A 13858-nucleotide genomic window follows, 5' to 3' on the forward strand; every position below is an offset into this window, starting at 1 on the left:
GGATTCGTTTATATGAATTTAATTATATGCATCATAGTATAGTACCTAATAGGTGCACGTCGCATGTTTTTACAAAAAAATGTCCTCATTTTTCCACATTAAATGATCAAGCATTATAGACGTCCGGGACGCAACTGTTGGTATCAGGTTCTGAAGGACAATGCATGCATGCCAAAAAGAGCTTTCTTCCAAAAAACATTAATAATAATTAATTAATAAATAAAACGAAGAAGAAAATTTAAACATCTTTCTTTATTATATATTAAATGAACAAGAGAAAACAAGAGGGACGAGTTCACAGTCAGAGGAAGCATTAGTTCTTTAAGTGACAGCATGAAGTACAATTAAATAGCCATTGTGCCTATAATCTCAACACCAGCTTTGGAAAGGTCATATCCATCACAATACTCTTCAAGATCAATAGTCATTGCCTCTCGATACAACTTCTTTGCAAGTCGGACGAAGTAAAATTGTGTGCTCAAACTGAGCTACGTAACTCCCCTTGTTGTCGCAGAGAGGAGGGTACGGCTGCCAAAGTTGCAAAACAACTTGTCATATTAATCAGTCTGATAAACCAATTAACTTGTAATGTGGTGGAAGCGAGATCAGTAAATGTATGTAAAAACTCAATAATCATCATTGGTTGTGGTCTTTATAAAGAAATCTACCTGACCAAGTTCAACTCTACTATGTATAAAAAGCAAGCATTAAACATCAAGCAATCATAATGAAATTTAAACTAGTGTCAGTAATGGGAAGAATAATTTGGTTTGTTATTCTATGAAAGAATTGATTTACCATTCATCTAGATCGCGATTACGAGACCGTACACTTCATCTGTGTACTACTACCCTACCAATACAAGCAATATTTTACACCTATTCTCTTGGAAAGGCATGGTAGCAACACTGAATTCATCACGTGAACAAGTACTGAGGATTTGATTGTCTTGCATCTTTTAATAGCTGCAATCTCAGAACTTCAAATGTGTATAGAGCTATTGGCCATTACATTTGATTTTCCGCATCCCAAATTATAAGTTGGCCAACACAGACCTAGACCCAAGATGATTACTAATCTTTCTATAGTTATTCTATATTAAGGCCCATTTGGTAACTTCGTCCAGCATTCCTCCATAACTAAAATTGCAGCTCATACCAACTGAGAGATTCTTATTTTAACTAGATATTTCTCAAATTAGATCTTACAAGAAAATTAGATCACAGCGAGCTTGAGTGCAAGTTCAAGGCTAGAATCTCTATATTATTTATGGCATGATACTATCATAATAACTGAGACAATCTATTACAAGTCTGTCTCCTAGTTCTAATAATTCAGCTGGTGTATTGCTTTAATTTTTATAGTTTCTGCATCAATTCTTTGGACTTTTTGTTTCATGAATAATTATTTTAACCAAAAGGCATTGGGGGGGAGAGGCTAAGGTTTGAGCTAGCCAGGACTCCACTTAGCTTAATAGTTGTAAAACCAACTTTAAAATTTATGGGAAAAAACATTAGCAAAATTCGACCTTGGGAGAACAATCGTTTCAATTTATGGAATATGTCACTGTAGGGTCATAGATATGAAATCAAGCCCAAGCTTCATGTTTTGCAGTTTAGATTTTCCAACATAGAAATAAATGCAGCTCAGGTGTTCACTTTTTTCTTGCTATAAGTATGGTGTAAAATTCTTAAACAATAATTCATACCTGAACAATACCAACATCACACAAATTCTTCAGTGCCATCAAATATTTAGTTTCCCCAAGGCGGTCTAGGTAACGCCTGCAAAAAGCCAATGTAGAGAAATTTTTATTAATTGTTGCCAACAACTGCTTTGCTCTGGGCAACCGCAGAGGAATATGGCCAACGTCAAAATTCTTCATGTAATGGCTGCATTCTAGATCTTCTCGGACGTATCCTTTCCCTGCATGAAAAGCAGGCAGAAAAAACATAAGTTTTTTTGCATCCAGCACAACTACTTCAACGGTTTCTATCTCAACGCAAACAAAAGACGTCACCTGTAGATCCAAAAGTCTCGATTGCATAAAATTCACCCTCTTCCATTTTTGTTTGCTCCCCTCCTTTAACTATGGGAACAGATTTTCCAGCATGGATTTGATAACTCCCGATACTATGTCCATTCAAATTTCGAATACTTTTTACTGCCAAAATAGCAAAACCATCCAGATCAATCATATAACTTAAAGACATAGTAAAGCACATGATAGAAAATGAAAAGGTCATAGAGTTTCTATGCCGTCCAACTAAAAGCTACGAATAAATAACAAGGTATGGGAGCCTGACATAGTTAATCTTTATTTAGCAATTTGTTGAAATGGACTTTGACCCGACTCTACCCCAAAAGATAGCTCAAGGGGGGTGGATTGTCCAAGTCTACATATACAACTCCCAAAGACTTCCAAACAACGTGCGACATCTAACTCACCATCCTCACGCCTAGGAATGAACATCTAGAGCGTGAAGTTTGCAAGACATCAGCGGGTGGCCGGTGGCCCATAAGGGCGCAGTCCAACGCATAATAGTGAACCTCTCTCCGAAACCATGATAAGATCATGGACTTGGGCCAACTCCACCTCAAAGCTAGATCGAAGGGGGAGGATTGTCCAAGTTCATCTATACAACTCTAAGGACTAAATCAAACCGATGTAGGACATATAACACAATTCATTTATGTTCATGTTTGCTTGCTTGATTAAGTAAACTACTTCGATCTCTCAAGTTAAATAGATAGATGAAGCGGCTTGATTTTCAGAAGTAGGAATAAAATTTTTAATGATCCACGAATATCGAGAAACAGAATTATCCAGCAATTTTATAATCCACGGTCAACCAGTTAAAGTGAAGTAAATTTTCAACAATTCCTTCAAAACAGAACTTCCATGACCAATTTCAAATTCCAGATGGCCTAGAACATTTTATATCTATGAAATTTGGGAGATAGAAAAATTCCAGCCCAGTGACTTCAACCTAGCTGTAATTTGCTATAAAGCAGTTATTGACATGGCGACATGCTTACTGGAGTAACAAATTATAATATATTCATAAATAAGCAGTAAGCTTTGGATTATGCCTGTATCAGTTTAAAGAGTATGTGTTTCTTTATTCTGTGTCCAGTACTTGTCATCTGAAGTAAGAAAATGCAACAAAAAATCTCTAATATATATATATATATGTTTACAGACTTACGTTTTGGGAATGTGTCAGTATCCAGTTCTAGAAGGAATGGCTTGGGGAAGGGAAAAAGAAAAATATAAGAGCGGGAAGTTGGCTATAGTTGAGTAGGCTTTTATTTTGTTTGAGTGAGATTACCAACTTCAGATAGGGTAAAGACTAAAGAGAGTGGGTCTCTTCGTAGCTACCATACAGAGACTACCTCTGGGAACTATAGTTTCATACTTCATTATATGCCGATAAAATTCAGCTTACCACCTTCTTTCTTTTGCTTATTATTGTCGATGAATAAGTATAGTTTTGCGGTTGCAACACCATCCTTTCAAAAACCAATAATGTCCCAACACAAAACATGCTACACCAGCACTGAGCAGTGTATCTCTCACATAAGTGATAAGTTACTCAAATATTCTGCTCAAAGCTATACCTTGAAACACCTTTCCATTAATTTCAACCTCATATGACTCCATGACCTCCTGGATTGCTGCACCAACATCACTTAAGCGCACATCAATTCCAGCTTCCTGAAAATAAACAAGATTTCACAAGTGGCACCGAGTTGTCTCGTGAGGTTTCACCAGTATATTATTCAGTATCGGTTTAAGAAAAAGGTGTTTACATAAAATGTTGGAAACCCACCTTGATTCCCATATTCGTAGCTTCCCTCGAGGCCTCAAGCAGTGGATTAAACATTGGGTTGAATGCAACAGTAAATGCACAGTCGACTATATGTCCTGAAGATTAAAAAAACAAAACCAATATAGTCGTTAAACTGAGTAAAGCAAAATGCAGACACGCAAAAAGATCAAGGAGCCTCGAAAATATTAACATAGGAAAAGCTATATCACCATCGATATGAGTTCCAAAGTCCAGTTTCATCACATCATCATACTGTAGTACAGTTTTATCTCCGGTATTTGGTGTCCAATGAGCAGCCACCCTGAAATAAGAGTGGGCAGAATGAAGACATTAGAATAAGTGTACTATTATGGAAAGCCTGTCTAGGCCTAAACATCATGAGGTCAGATGCCCCAGCTGACATCAAACTTACCAGTTCAATGAACATCCTGTAGGAAATGCAATTCCTGCTTGCAAACCATTTTCTGATATTAATTTACGAACTGTATTTTCCAAGGTCTCACATAGGTCTGTCATCAACATTCCAGGCTTCAAAATTTGTTTTATGTACTTTCGGACCTGTTAATATTAACTTATGAGTGCATACTGATTGATTCTTAACTATTGCTCAATACCCGCCGCCGACCAATTATACTTGCATACGATAAGTGACAACTACCTGACGGTGGACTTCTGCCGCTTGGCGAACTGAATTATAAATTGGCTTTTCCAGTCGTTCTAGTTCTCTCTTCTCTTCAGATGTAATTCTCCACAAGTTACTATATTGAGTAACCAGTAATAAATTAGTTTTTCAGATTCTTGCAATAAACTATATATACAGTATTATTGAATACAGTGAAATTTCAGAAAATAAGGTGAATAAACAATACAATTATTTACAAAATTCATGACACTTCAAATAGCTAATCGATTCTAGTGATATAGAGGCAAGGTATAGAAACACTAAACGAAAGGAAGATGAGCCTCATTGATACATGTAAAGGAAAAACTTGCCAACCCAACATTCAAATTTATCATTACTGAGTGTCTCGCATTGACAAGGAATAACTACTATACCGGAGGAGATACACTTCATTCTTTGATGTTGATTATCCTCAAGTGATCTAAATGACAATTCCTAAGGTACCACTTGGTTCTAGGATAAGATAAGTGAATGATGTGTAACAAGAGTGATAAGAAAATAAAAGATAAAGAGTAAGTATTTTAGTGTTATAAATTATGTGGTTTTTGATATGATTTTAAAATGATGGATTAATTTTGTGAATTATATTGTCATGACCAAAATACCCTCATGTGTTAATTAAATATATTCTTAAAATTGGATAATAGTTATAATTGACATTTATTAAAATTAATTTAACTATATTAAAAATATAACTAATCATTGAATAAAATAAATTAGAACTTATTAAAAACTTATTTTATTCAAATAATTTTTTGTTTTGGGGGTTGGGGGAACAAAATCGGTGGCTGCCATTATAACCCCTTCTCGTAAATGTAAACTGGAACTTTTTTGTGAACGAAGACAAAATGGTAATACTGCTTGGTGTTGACTTGAAGCTCAAATATCCAAATAAATCAATATTTTGTTTTGATTAGGTCCCTAGTAGGATAAGAGTCTTTGTACAAGTAAACTAGGTGTCATTGTACAGGTAAGTCCTTGTTCTATTGAACTAGGGATAAATTCTATAAATGTCTTGTACTCTTTATTTTCAACCCTAATAAATCAGTTCTTCTCAGCCTATATTTTTGTCTTTAACTACATGGTATCGGTAATCGGTCCATAACTAAATACGGTATCGCCTCGGCGCCGGAAGCCCCTACTCTGCTGCCTCCTCCTTCCACGATTCTGTCTGACAATACATTTATTCCCATCACAAATCATAACTCAATGGGCATAATTATCTATAATGGTCCCAATCGGTTATATGTTTATTTGCGGCAAGGGCAAAGATGATTTTCTCTCTGGCGTGGCTTGCTGTCCGGACAAGGATGATAAGTCTTTTAAATCCTGGCGATCCAAGAATAATGTGGTGATGTCCTGGTTGATTAACTCTCTGACAACGGAGATTGGAGAGAATTTTCAGCTTTATTCCATGGCCAAGGACATCTGGGGCGCAGCTCGAGACACTTGTTACTGTAAAGAGAACAATGTGAAACTGTTCGAGGTTGAGAGTTGTTGGAAGCCCGCTCGTGAACGACGGGCAAATTCTATTTCAGCAATGACAATTCAAAGGACCAGCAGCATTTTAGCGAAGAGCAACTTGAGATGCTTCACAAATTGTTTAGCTAGGCACTTCCAAACAACTCATCGATTATTGGCACTCGGAGTGCTGTCCACAAGGGATTATCCCATCTGCCTTCCTCTCCCAGCCTGTTCTCTCGAATTTCTGGACAGTTGATTCAGGGGCGTCGGCACATATGACTGGAAATTTGGGATGGTTCAACTCCTACTGCCCATATCCGACTTCCTACTCCGTCGGAATTGCTAACGTGACTTGCTCCAAAGTGTTGGGTTCAAGGACGATACGTATATCAAAAGACCTATCTCTACATTCTGTTTTATTTGTCCCAGATCTTGATTGTAATTTATTATCTGACAGTTGCCTGAATTGGGATCTTAATTATGCCACTAAATTTATGCATAATTCATATATTTTTCAGGACTTGGCATCGGGTAAGACAATTCGCCATGCTGCTTTCTGTGATGGGTTGTACCTCCTCTAAGCATCGACCCTTCATCCACCTCTCGCCACTTGCAACTCCTGTTCTTCTATAACTGATTCTTTAGTTCACTCAAATAAAGATAGGGATATTGTTATGGCATTAAAGATTAGGGCATTCAAATTTTTTGTATCTTAATTATTTCCTTTATTATTTCGTAATAGAAGTAATAAGTTTTTTTACCTGTGACATGTGTCAATTGTCTAAACATACACGTAACTCTTTCTCACCACGACCATATAAGCCATCGCAGCCCTTCTCCCTGATTCAGGGTGACATCTGGGGTCCTTCCAATATCAAAAATATTACGGGTTCTCGTTGGTTTCTGCTCTTTGTTGATGATCATACACGAGTCCATGGATTTTCTCAATGAAGGATAAGTCTGGAACCTCTCATTTGTTTCAACAATTCAATCTCATGGTCCACACTCAATTTTCGTCCCGCATCCAAATTTTAAAATCTGATAGCGCTAGGGACTACTCTAACTCTGTTCTGGGAACTTACCTCCAAAGTCAAGGCACAGTCCATCAAAGTTCGTGTCCATACACCCCAACAAAATGGTGTCGCCGAGCGTAAGAATCGTCACTTACTTGACGTAGCCTGATCTTTAGTTTTCGCTCACAATGTTCGCAAGAATTATTGGGGTGATGCTGTTCTCTCCGTTACCTACTTGATCAACCGAATGCCCTTTCGTGTCCTCCAGTACAAGACTCTCATTCAGTCCCTCCAGGCATACTTCCTTTCTTCATATCTGTTTCATGATATTCCTCTCAATTTTTTGGTTGTACAGTGATTGTTCACCAACATCACTGAGGTAAACTTGATCCCCGTGCCATAAAGTGCATTTTCCTTGGTTATTCTGCAAATCAAAAAGGGTATAACATGAGCCCTTCTATCTCAGTTCTTCGATTCAGGGGGAGCCCGCCCTACAAGAATCTCATCTCTTGGAACTCGAAACACATGCCTTAACACAATTGGAACCCATTGTCACCTTCGATGCTCCTACTACATCCTCGCATGAACCGAACCCTAGCCCCATATCACCGAATCACCAAACCGGCCACCACAAGTCTATGCAAGTAGAAAACAACACCAGAAAGATGCCCAACAAAAACCGAACAGATTCAGCAAAAGTTTAGGCCCATAACTAATAGTAGGAGATATCAGGGAGCCCCTTGGCCCAACTATCATTATTAGGGCCTGGACATTGAGGCATGAGATGGAGAATATCAGTAGGTTGCGCCATCGTCAGGGAAAAGCCGATCACACTCAAACCATAATTTTCAAGAGAAGACGCTCGCGAGACGGTAGGTCAACCTCCGTTGGAACTGGCCGAAGTTTAAGAACAAAGAATGAGGAAATCCAAAAAATCCCACACAAAGAAATTGAAGAAGGAAAAGAAAGGCGTCCAGATTTTAAAGAAATCGAGAAGAAGATGCCCAAACAAGGATGGAAAGAGGGTGTGGGGAAAGATTTAAGAGCTGACAGAGCATTACAATGCAAATTCAAGTTGCAAGATCAACCGATGAATGCAGTGGGTGGTAAATCTCTACTTATAGCTATGATATTAGTTAGTGTGCTTGCTTCTGTTTTGCAATGGAGGATTGTGGTTGTGGAGCAAGCCACAATTATAATTCTAAATAAAGAGATTGGAATTTCTGATTGACAAGAACAAAATTGGAGGGGGTAGAGTATGGATATTGAACAGATTTTGGGTCAAAGGAATAAGAAACAAGGCATGAGAAGACACCACAAGTGTTGGGGCGTTGAAAGGTTTCCACAGCTGAAGATGCCACCTGGGAAGACACAATTATGTTATCGATGCATGTTCAAGATTTTAGTCTTAAGAGGGCAAGACTGTCTTTGGGGAGAAGGGTATTGTTACGAACCTTAATATGTTTATCGGCTTTAATATATTGATCCCAGACCAAAAGAGATTCAATCTAACGAGGAAGGAAGGAATAAAAATATGGAGAGAAGGGTCAAGGACATTCTATTATTTTTGTTCTTGAGTGTTGTTACTAGGTTAGGCTGGGGAAAGACTAGCATTTAGCAAGTGTTTGTACACAGCCTATCTCTAGGAAAAGACCTTACTATATTTCAGTTTATTACAATCAATTTTACATCATACTTTTCAGCTTCATCGTTTGTGTTTGATCATAACTTAGCCATATGTCTATATCTTCGTAGCCAAGAAACCTGCATTCTAACAGGTAACAAAGACATGAAGGAATACAAACCTGTTTTATATCAAATAATTTCCTTAATAGTCTACTCAGATTACTTGTTTTGAATTAACAGAATTTATAAGAGGTGACACAAGACAAATCAACAACCACAAACTTGCTTCGTACCAAATAATTTCCTCAATAGAGCAAAAATTTTCAAACAAGCCCAACTTTCATTTACAAGGAAGTCATAAACAAACAGAACCCTCAACCTGTACTAAAGCTACTGAACTTCAACACATCAAATTCAGTAAAGTCACTAAATTTTATGAATCTCAATCAAAGACCAATTAAAAGAGAAAATCTAAGAGACCCAACTATAGTGGATGTCTGGAAAAGGATAAATGAAGGGCACATAAGAAAACATCAAAAGCAACGTTCTTCAATCTTGAATTAACAAGGAAACACAAATAAAAAGGTTTTTTTTATATGGAATCATTACCATTCCATTCACCCATCAGTAATCACTCTGGGATATATGTTTAAATTTCTTCAAATTAAAAAATTTTGTTTGTCCCAAGGATTTTTATTTCTGTTCTACTCATTATCCAATTCTTTTCTCTAGACCAACAATCTCTGAGCTGAACCAAAATAAATTAACAGCAAACCAAAGAGAGAAATATAACAAAGCTCTTATTTTTCTGGCAAAGACATAGTAATGAATCTAGCGACTTAGCACCAATTTTAATCACTAAAAGGAACAAAAAATCTTAAATAGACATACTCATCCTTATATTGCTGGATTTCACCCTCTGGAAACTCGCCTGATGCAAAGAGTTCTATTACAGGAATAGATGGAGGGTCAGTTTGCTGCGGTGGTTCTTTCTTCTTCCTGCAAATAAGAAAAAGACGATTACAAGTTAATCGAAGTTCAGCTAGAAAACAAAGACAAAAATCACAAAACAATGAAAGAAAAAAAAAGAGATATATTTGAATATTCTCACTTGCTTTTACTTTTCTTCTTCTTCTTCTTTGCAGCTTCTAACAATATCAAACGCGTACAACGTACAAGTTTAGAAAAGAAATTTAGTAAAATATTGAACAAAAAGATCATCACCAGAATTCTAGAACACCTCAAAGTGACCCATAAAGAATACTCATATGAATGGATCCATAAGAATCTTCATTCAATCAGAAAGTTAAATTAAAATTACACTAAACTGCCAGCAGAACCATCAAACAAGGTGTGCTAGCAAATACAAACCAAACAAAATTCAATACATTTACAAACATAACAAAAAGAATGGTGATGAAAGTCACCACTACCAAACAATTCCAGAGAACTTCATCCTATTATCAACTATTTGTACATTGTAACACGACCAATACACTTTATTGAGGCAGCATCAGTTACGCAAGAATTCAAGCAAACATGAAAATATTCATGTTTATAATTACACGTGATTCTGAAGGAAAAGGAAATTAATGTAACACCATCAAAAAGATAATGCTTGACAGACAAATTTTTTTTATTAATAAGAAACTGAATAATCTTGATAGTAGAAAAAAAGATGATCACATAGAGCAGGTACACCAGAGGTCAACTCAACAATGAACTACCAAAAGTTTAGAAACTTGAGCCAACTAACAAAAAATAAGACTCCAATCCGTAAAAAGGTCTGACACAGAAAAATTTGAAGTTCCCGTCGACTGAAGCTAAGAAGGAACCCTAAACTTAATCTTTTCCCAACAATCATCAGCCGATTCATCATTGCATAAGAAATGCTCATGTTCCTCTCCCACCAAACAGACCAGCAAATGCAATGAACTACCATATTCCAAAAAAGCCGGGCCCTTTCTTCCCAAAGTTAGCCTAAATCTAGTTGCAATAAATCCCAAGTAGATTTAGGAACGACCCAAACCAATTCAAACTCCACCAAGGCCTCGCTCCAAAGCAAACTGACAAAAGGGCACTGTAAAAGCAAATGATCCTGAGTCTCCAAATCCTGCCTGCATTGCACACACAAGTTAGGACCGCGAGAACATGAGGGATTCCTTCTCTGCATCACCTCACAAGTCGACGTTTAACAAGGCCAGCGATCTACGAGAACATTCTAACCTTAGAGGGAATCGGCAGCTTCGAAATGAAATGAAATGAAAGAGCGCAAAATGAGAGAATTAGAGGTTGGAAAGAAAGACTCGAAGAAAGATTTAATTGGAAAGGTACCTGAAGAATCCAGTACCCAAGATCTATAATCTACAGAACCCTGAACGACGATAGCCTTCTCCAAAAAAACCTAAAATCACGCTCAACTCACTCAATTCCGCATTCTTAAGAACCCTAGGAAAATGCAAATTCCAGGAAAGAGAAGAAAGACCGGGAGACAAAGCTGAAGAAATGAAGAAAGATAATGGCTGATTATGAGCCATAAAAATCTGAAAACAAAGAAGGGAAAAGATCCTTAAAGGAAGACGCCCCCACCTCCGATCCTCCCAGAATCTAATCATGTTACCCCTCTGACCACAACCCAACATTATTCCTCGATAATATCAGAAAATTCTTGCAGCTTTAACCACGAGAAGTCAAAGTTTTCTAAGAGGTCCTATCAAATCTCATTAGCACAATTTTTATTTTATTTTTTGGATAGGAAACAAGATTATATTATATATAAAATATCAACTAGTTACAAAAGGCGGATAAGTTGTCCGCACACTAAACCCTACAGCACTAAACATATTAACAATATATGTAGCTCCAATCTCTGACTAACTGAAACCCAAAGCCGAAAAAACTCCTTATGCTTCCTAGTTCCAAGTGGATGCCAGAATCTTAATTTTTTCCCAACACACTTAACCCGAATCCTCTACATCATCAAAAATCCTCCGATTCCTCTCCAACCAAACAGACCAGCAAATGCAGTAAACCACCACCATCCCTCACTAGCCCAATTCCGATTCCTATAACTCATTCAGATCAATAGAAAATGACAGTTCCAGTCCCAAGAACCAGTAAGAAATATATTAACTCAGCAATGGAAATCTACTATGAAGCAACAGACTTGAGAAAGAAGTTTCTCAAGTAACAGATGATGAATTTCCAGAAGTCAGTAGCCCGGTACCATGGTAAAATGCATCTCCATGAAGAGTAACCACATTTCCATACAACATCTCAAAGAGATCAACAATTATTCAATTTCTTCTACAAAACAATGATACCATCATATTAATCCAGCTTCCAGCACTCCACCAATCAAAGTCTCAGGCTCTTCCATCTAGTTATATTTTTTAATGACCGAGAATCAATGGAACAAGCTAATAGGAAGTTTTATTTTCTGATAAAATTTGCAAATTTCACCTTCAAACAAATTAATTTGAATTCCATCAAGTGATTGCACCACTCTCAACTATTTAACTTGATAGGCAACAAAATGTTGTTTTATAGTTTCTCAAATTAGTAATTTGCATAGATAGATCTTTATGATATAGTCCTCAAGATATGACTTTGTAGCTGAAAAATCATAAATTTGTTTCCTCTCAACACATGTAATACAAGATTTAACCAATGATTTATGCAGCCACGGGGGTATCTAATGCAAGAAGGCATATCACCTACTTCTATCAAGACATCTGATGTTCTAATTCAAGTCGGGAAGCAGAATTACAAGTTCGGAACTTTGTATTTTCAAGTTGAATGCACAGGAGCGCAAAAGAAAGCAACAAATCTCAACGAAAGCTGAAGCCATCTGGCAGCACGTGCCACAAGACTTGACCACGTGTTCCCCAAATGAAGCAGAATTAGAGGCATTAATTAAAAAAATTAACCAAAAGAATGAAGTTCATTATTTTATGAATTCACATAAAGTTGCCCTGCTTATCTTTCACAAGAATCACATCCAACCCTTAATCAAATACCAAAACTTTACAAATTCACACTATCACCTAATACAACAATGTTTTTCCATACATGAGAAAATTACCTTGTGGCTCATCCAAAGTCAAGTCATCAACTTTATCCTCAACCTCCTCACGTTCAAGATTCTTACTCGCTGATTCAACAACCACGAGCTCCGAAGCTCCTTCCTCAGTACATTTTCCTGCCGGTAAATCATCAGCAGACATCTCCATAGCAGCTGTACAAACAACAATCAGTTGATACGTTTCCATTTTGTAATTAATTACAACAAATCAGAAAGAAAAAATTCAGGGCTTAACTGAAGATCGATATTTTCCTTCAGTTGCGGTGGTTAAAGCAAGACTTTAGATTGACAATCGTCGCCGCCGAGGGCAGAGGAGACGGTCTAGTTCGAAAAAAATTGGGTCCGAGCGCTACGTGCATCTATTCTCCAAAAGGAGCTTCCATTTTATAGCCCATAAGGCCATAACCCAGCCCGGGGCCAATTAAATATTTATTGCTACTAACACGCACTTGTTGCTTGATTTTCATTTTTTTTAATTGAAAATAAAATTAAAATTAATAAATAGTGAAATAACACAATAACATTATTGTAAACAAATATTTATAAAAATACAAAAAAAATATACTGAAAGTTACATTTTCGTAAATAATTAGTTATCAATGGATAAAATAAAATGACATTTTGATAATTAAATATATAATAAAGGGCAAACAAATTAAGGGATTGCTCATACCAACGTACCAACCTCTCAAATTTAATAGAATAGTATAGATAATATAGATATTATAGATTACCGATCTTGTTTTCAATTTAGTTAAAAGGGAATTTTGATTTTTTTTTTAATTCAGTCAACAAGGTCTCAATTTAAGGGTAGCTTGGTCTTTTCATAACGGATATCTTTTTTCGAAAAAAATGGTAATCATCATCTCAATGATGGTTGACCGCTAAAATCGCTGTGATTAAAATCAACTGACAAGCTTACCAGGTCAAGTTATAGATAGTGAATAAAATCAGATGCCGAACCCATAGGGACTGTATAATTATGACTACCAGAATATAATTATTCCTACTTAATCTAGACTAATTAAAAAGAGCGATTTCAGATTTTAAACTAAGAAATTAAATTGCAAATAAAATTCAATTCAATAAAAATGCAGCAGAGATCTTGGATTAAAATTCAATTTGGGAAAAACTCGATCAAGGACTCACGTAGGTA

At 36.5% G+C, this 13858-nt stretch overlaps 1 protein-coding gene across 1 annotated transcript; it reads right to left on the minus strand.

Moving 5' to 3' along the window:
* Positions 1 to 233: 233 nt before the first annotated feature.
* LOC140875921 (methionine aminopeptidase 2B) lies at positions 234 to 13088 on the minus strand. The gene is made up of 12 exons (XM_073279756.1): positions 12938 to 13088; positions 12703 to 12855; positions 9730 to 9766; positions 9510 to 9617; positions 4492 to 4591; positions 4246 to 4391; positions 4043 to 4134; positions 3834 to 3928; positions 3622 to 3718; positions 2021 to 2164; positions 1709 to 1926; positions 234 to 528 (listed from the first exon to the last, which is right to left on the minus strand). The coding sequence occupies exons 2-12, from the start codon at positions 12848 to 12850 to the stop codon at positions 418 to 420; spliced, it is 1296 nt and encodes a 431-aa protein (XP_073135857.1). The 5' UTR covers positions 12851 to 12855; positions 12938 to 13088; the 3' UTR covers positions 234 to 417.
* Positions 13089 to 13858: the final 770 nt, after the last annotated feature.

The sequence above is a fragment of the Henckelia pumila genome, chromosome 1 (genome assembly GCF_033568475.1).
Source record: "Henckelia pumila isolate YLH828 chromosome 1, ASM3356847v2, whole genome shotgun sequence".
NCBI classification, from domain to species: Eukaryota; Viridiplantae; Streptophyta; class Magnoliopsida; order Lamiales; family Gesneriaceae; genus Henckelia; species Henckelia pumila.